The sequence below is a fragment of the Apaloderma vittatum genome, unplaced genomic scaffold, assembly GCF_000703405.1.
Source record: "Apaloderma vittatum isolate BGI_N311 unplaced genomic scaffold, ASM70340v1 scaffold44433, whole genome shotgun sequence".
Lineage (NCBI taxonomy): Eukaryota > Metazoa > Chordata > Aves > Trogoniformes > Trogonidae > Apaloderma > Apaloderma vittatum.
Window position 1 is genome coordinate 14,138 of NW_009710644.1, and position 10,952 is coordinate 25,089.

At 43.8% G+C, this 10,952-nt stretch overlaps 2 protein-coding genes across 2 annotated transcripts in view; one reads left to right on the forward strand and one right to left on the reverse strand.

Moving 5' to 3' along the window:
- Window positions 1-3,953, forward strand: part of ACOX2 (acyl-CoA oxidase 2, branched chain) — a 17,385-nt gene extending 13,432 nt beyond the window's left edge. Inside the window, exons 12-14 of the mRNA XM_009867335.1 lie at window positions 872-1,089; window positions 2,814-2,946; window positions 3,891-3,953. Coding sequence (XP_009865637.1) covers window positions 872-1,089; window positions 2,814-2,946; window positions 3,891-3,953 — 414 coding nt within the window. The remainder of the gene's footprint in view (window positions 1-871; window positions 1,090-2,813; window positions 2,947-3,890) is intronic.
- Window positions 3,954-5,747: 1,794 nt separating this feature from the next.
- Window positions 5,748-8,385, reverse strand: KCTD6 (potassium channel tetramerization domain containing 6). The gene is made up of 2 exons (XM_009867336.1): window positions 8,277-8,385; window positions 5,748-7,061 (listed from the first exon to the last, which is right to left on the reverse strand). The coding sequence occupies exons 1-2, from the start codon at window positions 8,301-8,303 to the stop codon at window positions 6,375-6,377; spliced, it is 714 nt and encodes a 237-aa protein (XP_009865638.1). The 5' UTR covers window positions 8,304-8,385; the 3' UTR covers window positions 5,748-6,374.
- Between the last annotated feature and the right edge of the window lie 2,567 nt (window positions 8,386-10,952).

Sequence of the window (10,952 nt, forward strand, 5' to 3'; positions counted from 1 at the left end):
CGACGCCTGCCAGCTCCCAGCTGCGTGGTCAGGCACCGAGTACAGCTTTGCTGCAGTCTCCACAGAGGTTAATCGATTGAGGAGACACCCAGCTTCTCAGGCAGGCTCTGCAGTCCACGCTGGCCTCCCCGCTGCCTGACCGTGCTGGCTTAAAGAGCTGCAGCACAGGTGTGCCGTGCTTACACCCACAGCTAGGAGGAGACCAGGGAACCCACCCAGATACCAGCACCACCAAGCACCCGCGGTAATGCCAGCATAGCAAGAGTCACCCCCGCAAACAGGTGGAGTCAGCCTGCTTCATGTGCCCTGGACCTCAGCTAATATTGCTGTAACTTGGCATTTAGACCCTCTGCTTGTCTGACAAAGAAATCAGCAATTTACTTAAAGCCCAAAAGCAAGAGGTAAGTTTGGTTGTTCTTGTGTGACAACAGATGTTTTCAGAGACAAAGCCCTGTAGACACTGAGCCCAGCGTACCTCAAGCCCAAGGTCTTCAATACAAGAGGTTTCCCCTGTTGTTGCACAACCAAGACTCACTTGCTAGGGGTCAACACAAGCACATTCCAATGTGTTTCCATCACACAAACTCTTTGGGGTATTAATCAGAAATATTTAGAATACTACCATGATTTGTGAAGCAGTTTTCTAGAGTTTACAAGTACCAGTGTTGACTGTTTACACACCCAGCTCTCTCCTCTACTGTCGCTGTAAGACATTAATGCAAAAGGCCTGGTCAACCAGCAAACAAAGAATAGACTGGAAAAGTGCCAGGGAAATGAAAAGGTTTTATATTCTTTGTGAAAACGTCTGAGTCACTTGGCCTACTAAAAGTGTTTTGAGGTGCATTCACTGTTGACTGGATTTGTTTTCCAGGCTCACTGCCACTACCTCACTGTGAAAAACTTTGCAGAAACTGTGGAAAAACTTGAGACCCAGGCTGGCATCCAAAAGATTATGAAACATCTTTGTGACCTCTTTGCACTACACGGGATCTTCTCGAATGCAGGAGTCTTCTTGCATGATGGATACATATCTGGAGCTCAAATGGACATGGTCACAGCATCATACCTCAACCTCCTGGCTGTTATCCGGTGAGCTGCTCTAGCATGAGCGGAGATACGTAGCCATTCAGTTTTTCCCTGTTACAGGTATAAAATGGTGCTGCTGTACCTATGGCAACACTTTCAAAGTCAATTCCCCTCATTCATTTTTTATTTTCGTTGCATGGCAGCACTAGAAATGGACTGAAACATCTACACAGAGCTCGTTTTCACAGCAAAACAGACCTGAGTATCCAGCCCTTCTGCAACCTGTAAATCAGTTCTGTGACACGAAATCTTAAATTATAAATCAAGAAATCCTGAACACTTTCTGCCATTTGCAGTAGAACAAAAGCACTAAAATATGTAGTCAGAGCAGCACTGTCAGGAGGCAGCCACAGCAACCGATCATACACTGCAAAATCTGCTCAAGCCACAGCTAATACAGCCTACTCTGTTGCCATGGCTGAGTTGCAACTGGTACCCAAACAATCCTGCCTACAGCTAGCTCAGATGCATCTGTTCGACACCATTTGTACAACTGCGTGTATTCTGAGACATGCCAAGGTTTTAACTTACCACAACATTCACAAAGGCTCGCTAACAAATCTGTTAAGAACAAATTAACTTACGGTGCAGAGAAGCGAGTGCTACTGCATGTAAAATTCTACTTAAGCCACCTGGAGAGAAACAAGAATACGCCATAAGCAAGAGCTGACAGAACTGAGCTGAACAGCACGTGTTTTCAGAACTGATCACAGAATTCAAGTTAAGCAATAAGCTTAACATAGGATTTTCAACAGCCTAACGCATTGTCATCTCTGGAATTCACTGCAACTACTCCGTGTTAGTTCATGTCTTGTTAACAGGATTCAAGAAAGGGGTGGGTATTTAACCTTGGTAGAGTCAGTTATTTACAATGAGTAAATACAAACACTTCCCTGTCTGTAGCAAAACCCCAGCCTTTCCCAAACCACCAAACAGCCTTTCCCCAAAAGGAGCTGGCAGATCCAAGTGCCAACACTTGAGCAAACTGCTTTGCATCCCTGTGCCTCAGGTGTGGTGTACAGCCAGCACAGCTTCCTACATCCAGAACGATGGGAGGATGAGGAAGAAGAAACCATCTCCTGCTTGGAAAGTGCTGTCATTACATACTTGCCCTTATGCTCTAGCTCTCTGTTGCCAACTGCAGTCAGATTGGCCCCTGGGCTGGGTCGATGGGCCCCTGGTACTGTTCAGGGTTGCTTTGTTCTTGTAGACACAAAGAGAATAGAAGACCTTGACACCCCACGATAAGGTAACAGAAATACTTAAGAGTAGATGAAGGCTGGAGATCAGCAAAGCACATCAAGCCAGCAGCAACCTTATTCCATTTTGTAAGACAAACACATACAGCATAAGAAAAACAAACCAAACAAAAAATGCAACCAAAAAAAAGACAAAAAAAAAAAAGCAAGAACTGGCAGAGTCTAGTGAGCAAACACCTGGCGTGACGCCGAGTCCTAAATCAGGGAATTAGGGACAGACCCCAGATGATTAAAAGACCTTACAAATACCCATTCAACAGTACAGACAACTCAGGGTGTTGAGATGCCTCTGAGGAATTAAAATAAGCAGGAGTTTCCCCACAGTGTAGGCAAAGGGAAAAACTGGCACAAGCATTTTAGACTGAGGAACCCGGCCAACTGACTTTCAAGTTTACCTTTGACTTGTTTCCCTCTCTTGGAAAGCGATACCCACTTCCGTAACACAAACGTTGTTCATCCACTCCGCAGGAAGGATGCTGTTCCGCTGGTGGACGCTTTTGACTTCACAGATAAGAGCCTGAATTCTGCGCTCGGCAGTTACGACGGACAGGTTTACCAACGGCTTTACGAGTGGGCTCAGAAGTCACCGACCAACAAGCAGGTACTGATGCTGGATTACAGCCAGGGAAGTCTGCATTGGCCAGAGCAGAAATTGCTTCCTTTTCTTTTAAACAAAAGCAATACAGATAAAAATAAGTAGAAAAGGAGCTTTTAATTCATAGCATCTCACTCTCAACACCGGCCAGTGACACCCCAGTTAGGTCACCTATACTCGTAGTTCAGGTATTTAACTTCATGCTCAGTTGCAGCCCCCAGAGTACGAGGGCCTGTACCGGGGAGCAGGACTGTCACATGCCACTGATGTGCTTTTAGTTTTTAAACTTGCATCACTGAGATAATATTGTACAAAACAAGCTAAAACAAAAGTCTGTTTACATAGTTTACATATTATGGAACAATACTAGATAGCTGCAAGAGCCACTAAAGGCAGGGTATTTTCCAAACATGGGTGCTTTTACTAATGCAATACTTATTTATTTTTTTTAATAAAATGTTTAACCAGAAAGAGTATAAATGTTAAACAAGGCAATTTCACCCTTCGTTGTCTTTAGCACTTCACTTTCACTTCTTAATTTATCCGTATCATGGAGTAATGTAAAATTCAGTGTGATGTAAATAGCTATTGCACTGTTTGAAAACTCATTTTGCCTTAAGTGAGATTTTTACTGTGGTAATCATCAACCCTTGGAAATTCTACAGCTGAGCACAAAATTTGCCTTCAGCAAACACTTGAGTCCGAGCATATTTTTTGAAGTGACATAGTATGCTGCCCCATTTGGGATGAGTGTTGTGTACTGGTTATCAAGGATGGCACATACTAGGGCAAGAGATCGTGCACACAACTGAAGTAGTTGCTGGCTTAGTGTCTGGGTTTTTTTAATAGTCTAGCTTTCTGTATTTCAGATATCACTCTTAAGAAAAAAAACTACATCCCTTTCCTTCTTAATTACCATTAGTTCCCTTCCACATTCTCTTTCTGAACAGATGAGCCCAGCCTACGAGAGGTATTTGAAGCCACTTCTTCACAACAAGCTATCAAAATTATGAAGACCGTGATCTAAGCGAAGGCCGCACATTTCCTTCTTTGTGCAGCAGTACATTATGAAGCATCAGTAATGACTAATCAGAATTAATAATCAGTTACTTACAGTTGGAACGAGTAGGAAACATCCTTCTTAGCCAGCCATTTGCATTTAATCAGACAGAAGCCAAACAACACTGAGTGCTACCCACCGCTACGAGTCCGTCTAGTCAGAAATCGCTTAGGGTTTGCTTTTTTCTATCCCGTGTGATGTCATTTGGCTTTCTTCTTCTTCTTTTTCTAAACCCACTATATAACGATTAAGGAAAAAAAAATCCCCAAACATTACAAGCTCACCTTCAGTGTGTTGTAACTGTACCATGCCTTAAAAAAAAAAAAGAAACAACAACAACAACAACAAAAATCACACTTTACTGAAAAATCCAAGGAATGTAAAATTGTGGTCCTTGGTTTCTAGGAATAACTTATTCTCTTAGATCAAAAAGTATATTAGAAAGTACATCTGTCTGGACAATTAAAATAGTTCTTAACCTGCTCAGCAGCGGAGTGCTCCTGGCTACTGAAGATTCAGACAAAGCTGATGCCAACTCCGGTCTGAAGAATTTACTTCCCACTAATGGAGCCGCTCGTACTGTCTTTGTATAAACCCTGGGCTCCAGTAAAGTGTATTATTTGGAATATTGCTTCTCTAATTATTATACTTTGTAATTATGGAAAGGGCAGGCTGATCCAGGCCAGCCATTAATTTGCTAGCAAATGAAGTGTTGGAAAGAACATCTTGTGATTATAATTCAAGGCTAGTTAACACAGATATTTCTTACCACGTGTTGCAGGAAAGAAATGACCACTTTTCCTGAGCTCCATCAGTTCGGCTTTACTTCCCCCCCCACCGATAGGAAGAATAAAGCTCTTACTGCCTCTTACTACAAGTGTCAAAAACTCTGCAATGTACGAAGAGGGAGACACAACACAAGACAAATACACCCCAGGACAGGGCTTTTGAGTGAGAGATGGGATGGAAAGCTCACACACCTTCAAAAATCAGCAACTACCACAGAAATCCAGCCCCGCTCTGGCATCCCCCAAGAGCTGCGGGTCTGCAGAGCCCAGCGAGCAAAGCAGCTGTGAAGGAGCTCTTGTGATAAGGAGTTCATGGAAGACAGGGATCCACTCATCAAAACAGGCGTCAACTCTCTTCCTCCCAACAGCACTCAAGAGCAAAAGCAGAAATTCTATTAATAACTGTGACAAAGAGTCCAAGATAAGCAGAGGCAGCTATAGAAAATTGAGCGAAACCACAGAAGTTGAGTGCCTTGACTTGAATATCACCCTACAGTTAAAATTATATATATGTCACTAAATAAATCGCTGAGAAAACAGATAACGCTCCTTAGCAGCTACAAGTGTTTAGGCTCCATGTTCCCTCCACCCTTGTGTCTCTCGGCAGTACAAACACTTGCCATCTTTCTATTAGTCATAATGCAGTTTTCAAAACACTGGCTTTTTCTTTAACGAGGACAGTCGAATGAACTGATTAATGTAAAAACGAACAAAGTGCATCAGTAATGGAGGAGAACGGATCCCTACCAGAGCATCTGAACCACTCTGCAGCACTGAAAAACCAGAGGTTGGTGGGGTTTGTTGCTTGGTTTTGGCTTTTTAACTATTAGAGCTCTAGAATATAAAAAGAAAATACAGAATACTCTTCTGTATTTCATATTTTTATTAGTTTCTTGCTGGCAGGCATTACACTTGGGAATAATATTGCACCAGGCATTAAAAATATGAATTCTACCACAGGGACATTTTGCATTTAGAATCCAATATAAATATTTCTAATCATATTTCCATGGCTACAGATAATATTTGGTTGCTTGATTTATATGCATAGAAAGAAACAGTTGTCATAACTGTAAGAAACTGTACTTATCAAGTACTTTTAAAGGGTGGTATTTGTTTTCCTAGAATATTACAATACTGTTTATTGATTTAGAAACTAAATTAGTCTACATGATAGCAGTTTTTCGCCAACTGCACTTTAAATTCTTTTTGTTTCTTGCTCCCAGCGTTGTAGCATTAGACAGATTAGAAACCATTTAACCGGAGGTAATTTTAGCACTTTAAGTTGCGTCAGAGAATTGTGTTAATGACACAAAATACTCTATTGTACTAATTCTTCAAACTCCCTCTTTCAAACAAAAAGGTGTCTTGACTGAACAGGCACATGCACGGTTTTTTTCTGGACGGGACAAACGGACAGAGCTGCTAGAGAACGAAACTCCTCCAGTCCTTACTGATAAACAATAAATAGTCGTATAAAAAAAAAAAAAAAGCCCACACTGCTGCTTTAGTCAAAATCCAGACTCCCTCGGGTCTACTGTCCAATTAGGTCGCTGATCACTGAAGTGGCTCCTGCGGAGTCAGAATCAGTCATCTGTTTTCCGTGCCAGTCTACAGAAAGTCCAGTTGTGCTCCACTGTGTTTTCATTGGCACGCTCGCTCATATGATGAACTCTGGTGTTCCTGATCGTGAAGCCTTGCTTTGTGATGTACTCCATCAGATGGACTCGGAGCGACACTTCCTGGTGGTAATCGCACGGCCCGAAAGTGAAGGAAACCTGGCAGTCCCTGGTGTCCATCATATGCTTATTCCACTTGGTGAAGTGGTTCGAAATGCCTTCCAGCAAGGAATGGACTTTCGTCGTGATGGTGAGCTGCGTGATGATTACAGCCACCGGGTTGGAATACTTGGAAAGCTTCCGGGTGCTGGACAGCTCCACCACCTCCTCGAAGGTATCCACGGGATACAGCGGCTTGGGGTCATTAAGACACTGAATTAGGGGCTCGATCTGATAGAAGTCCGCTTCCTTCCGAAGCAGGTCGAACTCCTTGAAGTCCAGTGGCAAAGTGAGCTCTGAGGTCCTTAAAAAGTTAAGAACATAACGGAAAAGTGGTCCATCTCTGTCGATAAAGTAATTGCCCTGAGAGTCCCTGGCAGTGGGGAAGTCTCCCCGGAACATGGCCCCAAGCATCGAGTCAGGATATCTCGTTAGCGTTGTGAGGGATGTCGTGTACATGTGTCCACCCACATTTAGCGTGACTGGATCAGTCATCTAGAAAGAGAGAAATTGCAGAGTTTATCAAGCCACCACGATCGCCTCACTGACACACGTGGCAAACGCTGTTTGAAAACTCCAGGCTCTGGAAAGAATCATGCTTCTCCCATCCGAAGCCTTTAAGCAGCATTTACACTCAAACAAATCCAAGCCACCTAGCAACAAGGCACAACTGGCAACCAGACAGGATGATACCTACACATTCAGAAAGCATATTTCCAGAATGCTTTAGAAATCTTAACAACTACTGTCACAGAAGCAAGTTTTGCATTTGGATAACAAGCTTAGGGTTTTTCTTCCCCTGTTCTACAGATGAGGAAATGAGAACAGAGAGATTTCCTGAAGAACAAGTTAGTCTGAAGAAGGCCCATCAGTGCTCCCTACTTTCACAATCTGTCTCTCATTCTAGAACAAAAGAGAAAGAAAAGAAAAAAAAACCCCAAGAGCTGAACAAGTCTTAAGCATCTTTCTCTCCCTCAACAGAGGATGACAGTGCAAGTTTAGACCCAGGACCAAGAGCTCACGATCAAAATGATCCACTCTCTGGTTAAAATGCATCATTAAAACCATGAAACAAAAGAAGAACTTCCAGCTTTTAACCCTAGAAAGAAATATTTATTAGCATATTAGCATGCTGCATGGAATAAAAGGGGCAGAGCACAAACCAGTCTGCATCAGCTTCCAGACAGTACATGAGGAAGCAAGAGAGAAAGGAACATAAATCCCATCTGGCCACCAACCCTAACAACCAGGACTGAGGCCAGACAGAGAAGAGAAACATATGCATGGCAGCAGAATGTTTAGAGCAAGAAAAGAGGAGAAAAATCAGATGCATTTGTGCAGTTCCAGGGAGGGTGGACGAGGAAAAATATTTTTCTTTAGAAATAAAACGACAAAGTCCTGAAAACTACGTGCAGGAGGCACAAACTATTTTCAGCCTCTGGGTATTAGGAAAATGGTAAGAGCGAGCTTAAGGCGTCAATTAAGTGCTCAGTGATTGAACCTAGGAAATATGACTCTGAGCTCTCCCCACAACCAGCACGCAAGGTGAAGCACTCCAGAGAATGTAAGTAAGCTCTTGTAACACACACAGTTTTTCTTGTCACATGACTGGAGCTCTGGATCTAACAAGACAGATCTGGAAAGATTCTTACTGCAAGACCCTGAAGCCCAGCTGCACCGCAGAGCGCACGCTTACGCAGGCTCGCTTACCATATATCCCCAGTCTCCATTATCCATCTGTTCAATTGCTTGAACCGTGGTATTCCAAGTTTAACAGAAGGCTGCTGAAAGGACACGCGATTCACCTCCTATTATCTCCCTGCAGGAAAAAGCACACACAAAAGCATAAAACAGAGGATGAAACACGGCAGACCATCAGTACCTACAAGAACAACCAAGGGGAATGCTTTCTAATCAAAGGCAGGCTCTCTGCCAGGAGAGCATTCAGCTGCAAAGCCACATTAGCAGAAGAATCTACAAATGAGTTTTTCCCTCCTTCTCCCTTCACACGCTACCCACAGGACTGCCTCCAGAGCACACGGCTAATCACTCCACCGGCCGGCCGACCATCTCAGTTTTGTTAAATAACAAGCAATATGCCTCTGAGGACAATATACGTTCACAAATGGACCACCTTTCACTTGGGAAACTGTGAGTACTTTTGAAAGACACATGTCCTTTTCCCAGTGAAAAAAGTTTATTTCGCTACCACCGAGGTCATACATGTGATCTGGTAATATCAGTCCAAATGCCCATACTCCAGTTTCAAACTGCACAGGAGAATAAATCAAGCATGAAAGTCAATGAACAGTAAGAAGAAAAAAAATCTCACTGCGGAATTAATAGTTCAGTAGTGGAGAACTGCAACTGATAGCAAGAACATCAATCTACAAACAAGGAGTATGAATGGACTTCACTGACACGTACGTGCTCCCGGAAGAAGCCTCTTCAGGGACAAGGCAAAGGACACCACACACGTTTTCAACAACACTCCAACAAAAGCAGTCTGAGAAGTGGTTCATGCCACAACTTCCCAGAGGACGCTGAACTGCTGACTTGCATAACAAGGGGACTCTCTCCAGGAGCACAGCAAGGCAAATCCACAGCCCGGGTTGTGCAACCGGAGGGGCGGCCTGGAGGGGGAAGTGAATGACCCCAGACTCCGGCAGAGATTCTCCCAAGGTGGCCTGGCAGCCATGCCAAGCAAAGCACGGACAGGGAAGCCAGTCGTCAGCATGGCTCTATCCCTGCCCAGAGCCTGCCTCTCTGCTAGAATTGCTGAAAATTTAGGTCAGCCTGTTTTAAGTAGGGTACAGCTTCTCAGCTTTGTTTATTTTTACATTTTAAAGTTCACACAGTTACCAAGAGTTCTGCTCTTATCCTCTTTACTAGCAAACTTCAACGCACAGTCAACCTAGCTAAGAGCAGCACGAAGATTTATCTGAGCCAGAGCCCCACACTGCAAAGCAACTGAAGGTTCACAGTAAACTCCCAACCAAAAAGATACTTGTCCTTCTCATTCCTAGCAAACGAGCTTGGTCTCGTTCACCACAGAACAAGGCAGCACATCCCACCTCTCGGGGCTCTGCTACCTCGCCCCAACGCACAGCCTGGGCACAACGGCAACTGGCAGGTCAGGCCTCCGGGTGCCGGCAGCACAAGCACAGCCTCAAGCTGAAGCTCAGGCGTATTAAAGAGTGGGAAAAAAAAAAAAAAAAAATGAACCCCAAAAGAGTGTATGAAAATTGTGAGGTGAGACAACAGAAGACTAAGGAATGCTAAGAAACAGAACTAGTCTTACCAGGATCCTATGTTTACAAATTAGAGATGGAGCATGCCTCAAGAAAGCACATTAAAGCACATGCCCCCCGACAGCAGATAAACCTGGAATGCCAGCTCTTCTGACAGCCTCTGTAATTATTTTTCTTTAACTGCTCACAAATCAGGAAGTGAATTCATTCAGGTTTTCATTATTTGGAATTGTCACTCAAGTACAGCTCATTAACTTTTATCAATAGCCCAGACTTTTTTAAATTCCAGCACTTATCGGTGTTGTGGTCTAGTACACCACCAGCGTAACTCACAGACGTATCAAAAACACGGGAGAGACTGGTACACATTTCTGATATTCAAGAAAAACACACTCTTGAAAGTGAAATGATGCAGCCAGACAGAAACTTCACAAGTAACCATGACAGAAGAGATCTCTAGTCTTAATAAAACTAACTGGAACAATACATTCAGAATATTTCAAAGACAGGCAGATGTCCATCAGAGTTATTTAAACTGGTGGACAGATACTTTGTTTTTCTGGTCAGCATCTAAGTCCACACTACAGAGAAATCAAGACTTGATCAGGGAAAGAAACAGGTGACACCTCCTGTCCATATGAGGGAGGGCACAAATCCTTGATCACAGCACGGCTATGTAACACCAGAGTGAATAATTCACAAGAGCAATTAGCTCTTACACAGACCTTTGTGTAAGGACCCAGAACCACCGGGCACTCACAAACCTCCCTGGCAAAGCCAGCGCTGGAGTGAGATGCGCAACGTGAAGACACGACACCGGGAGGGCATCCTGAAACGCCTGCGTGTGATCAACTACTTGCTGCTTCCTCATCAGCCTGGGAGCTCTGAATTTCTAGACAACATCACAGACAAAAATACATCTGTTCAGGTACAACCTGAGATAAAGACAAGCAAACCACATCACAACAGGGGTGGGGATGTACACCCTTAACGACGTACGCCCTCTCAATGATCCTTTAAATCCTTCCTGAAGGAAATACAGCGAGGCACTGAGGGGTGGTCAGACCCTCTCTTCATCTGTTCCCCAAGGCAGGCAGCCTCAAGCTTTCCTGTCCCCAAGTCACAAAACCACACA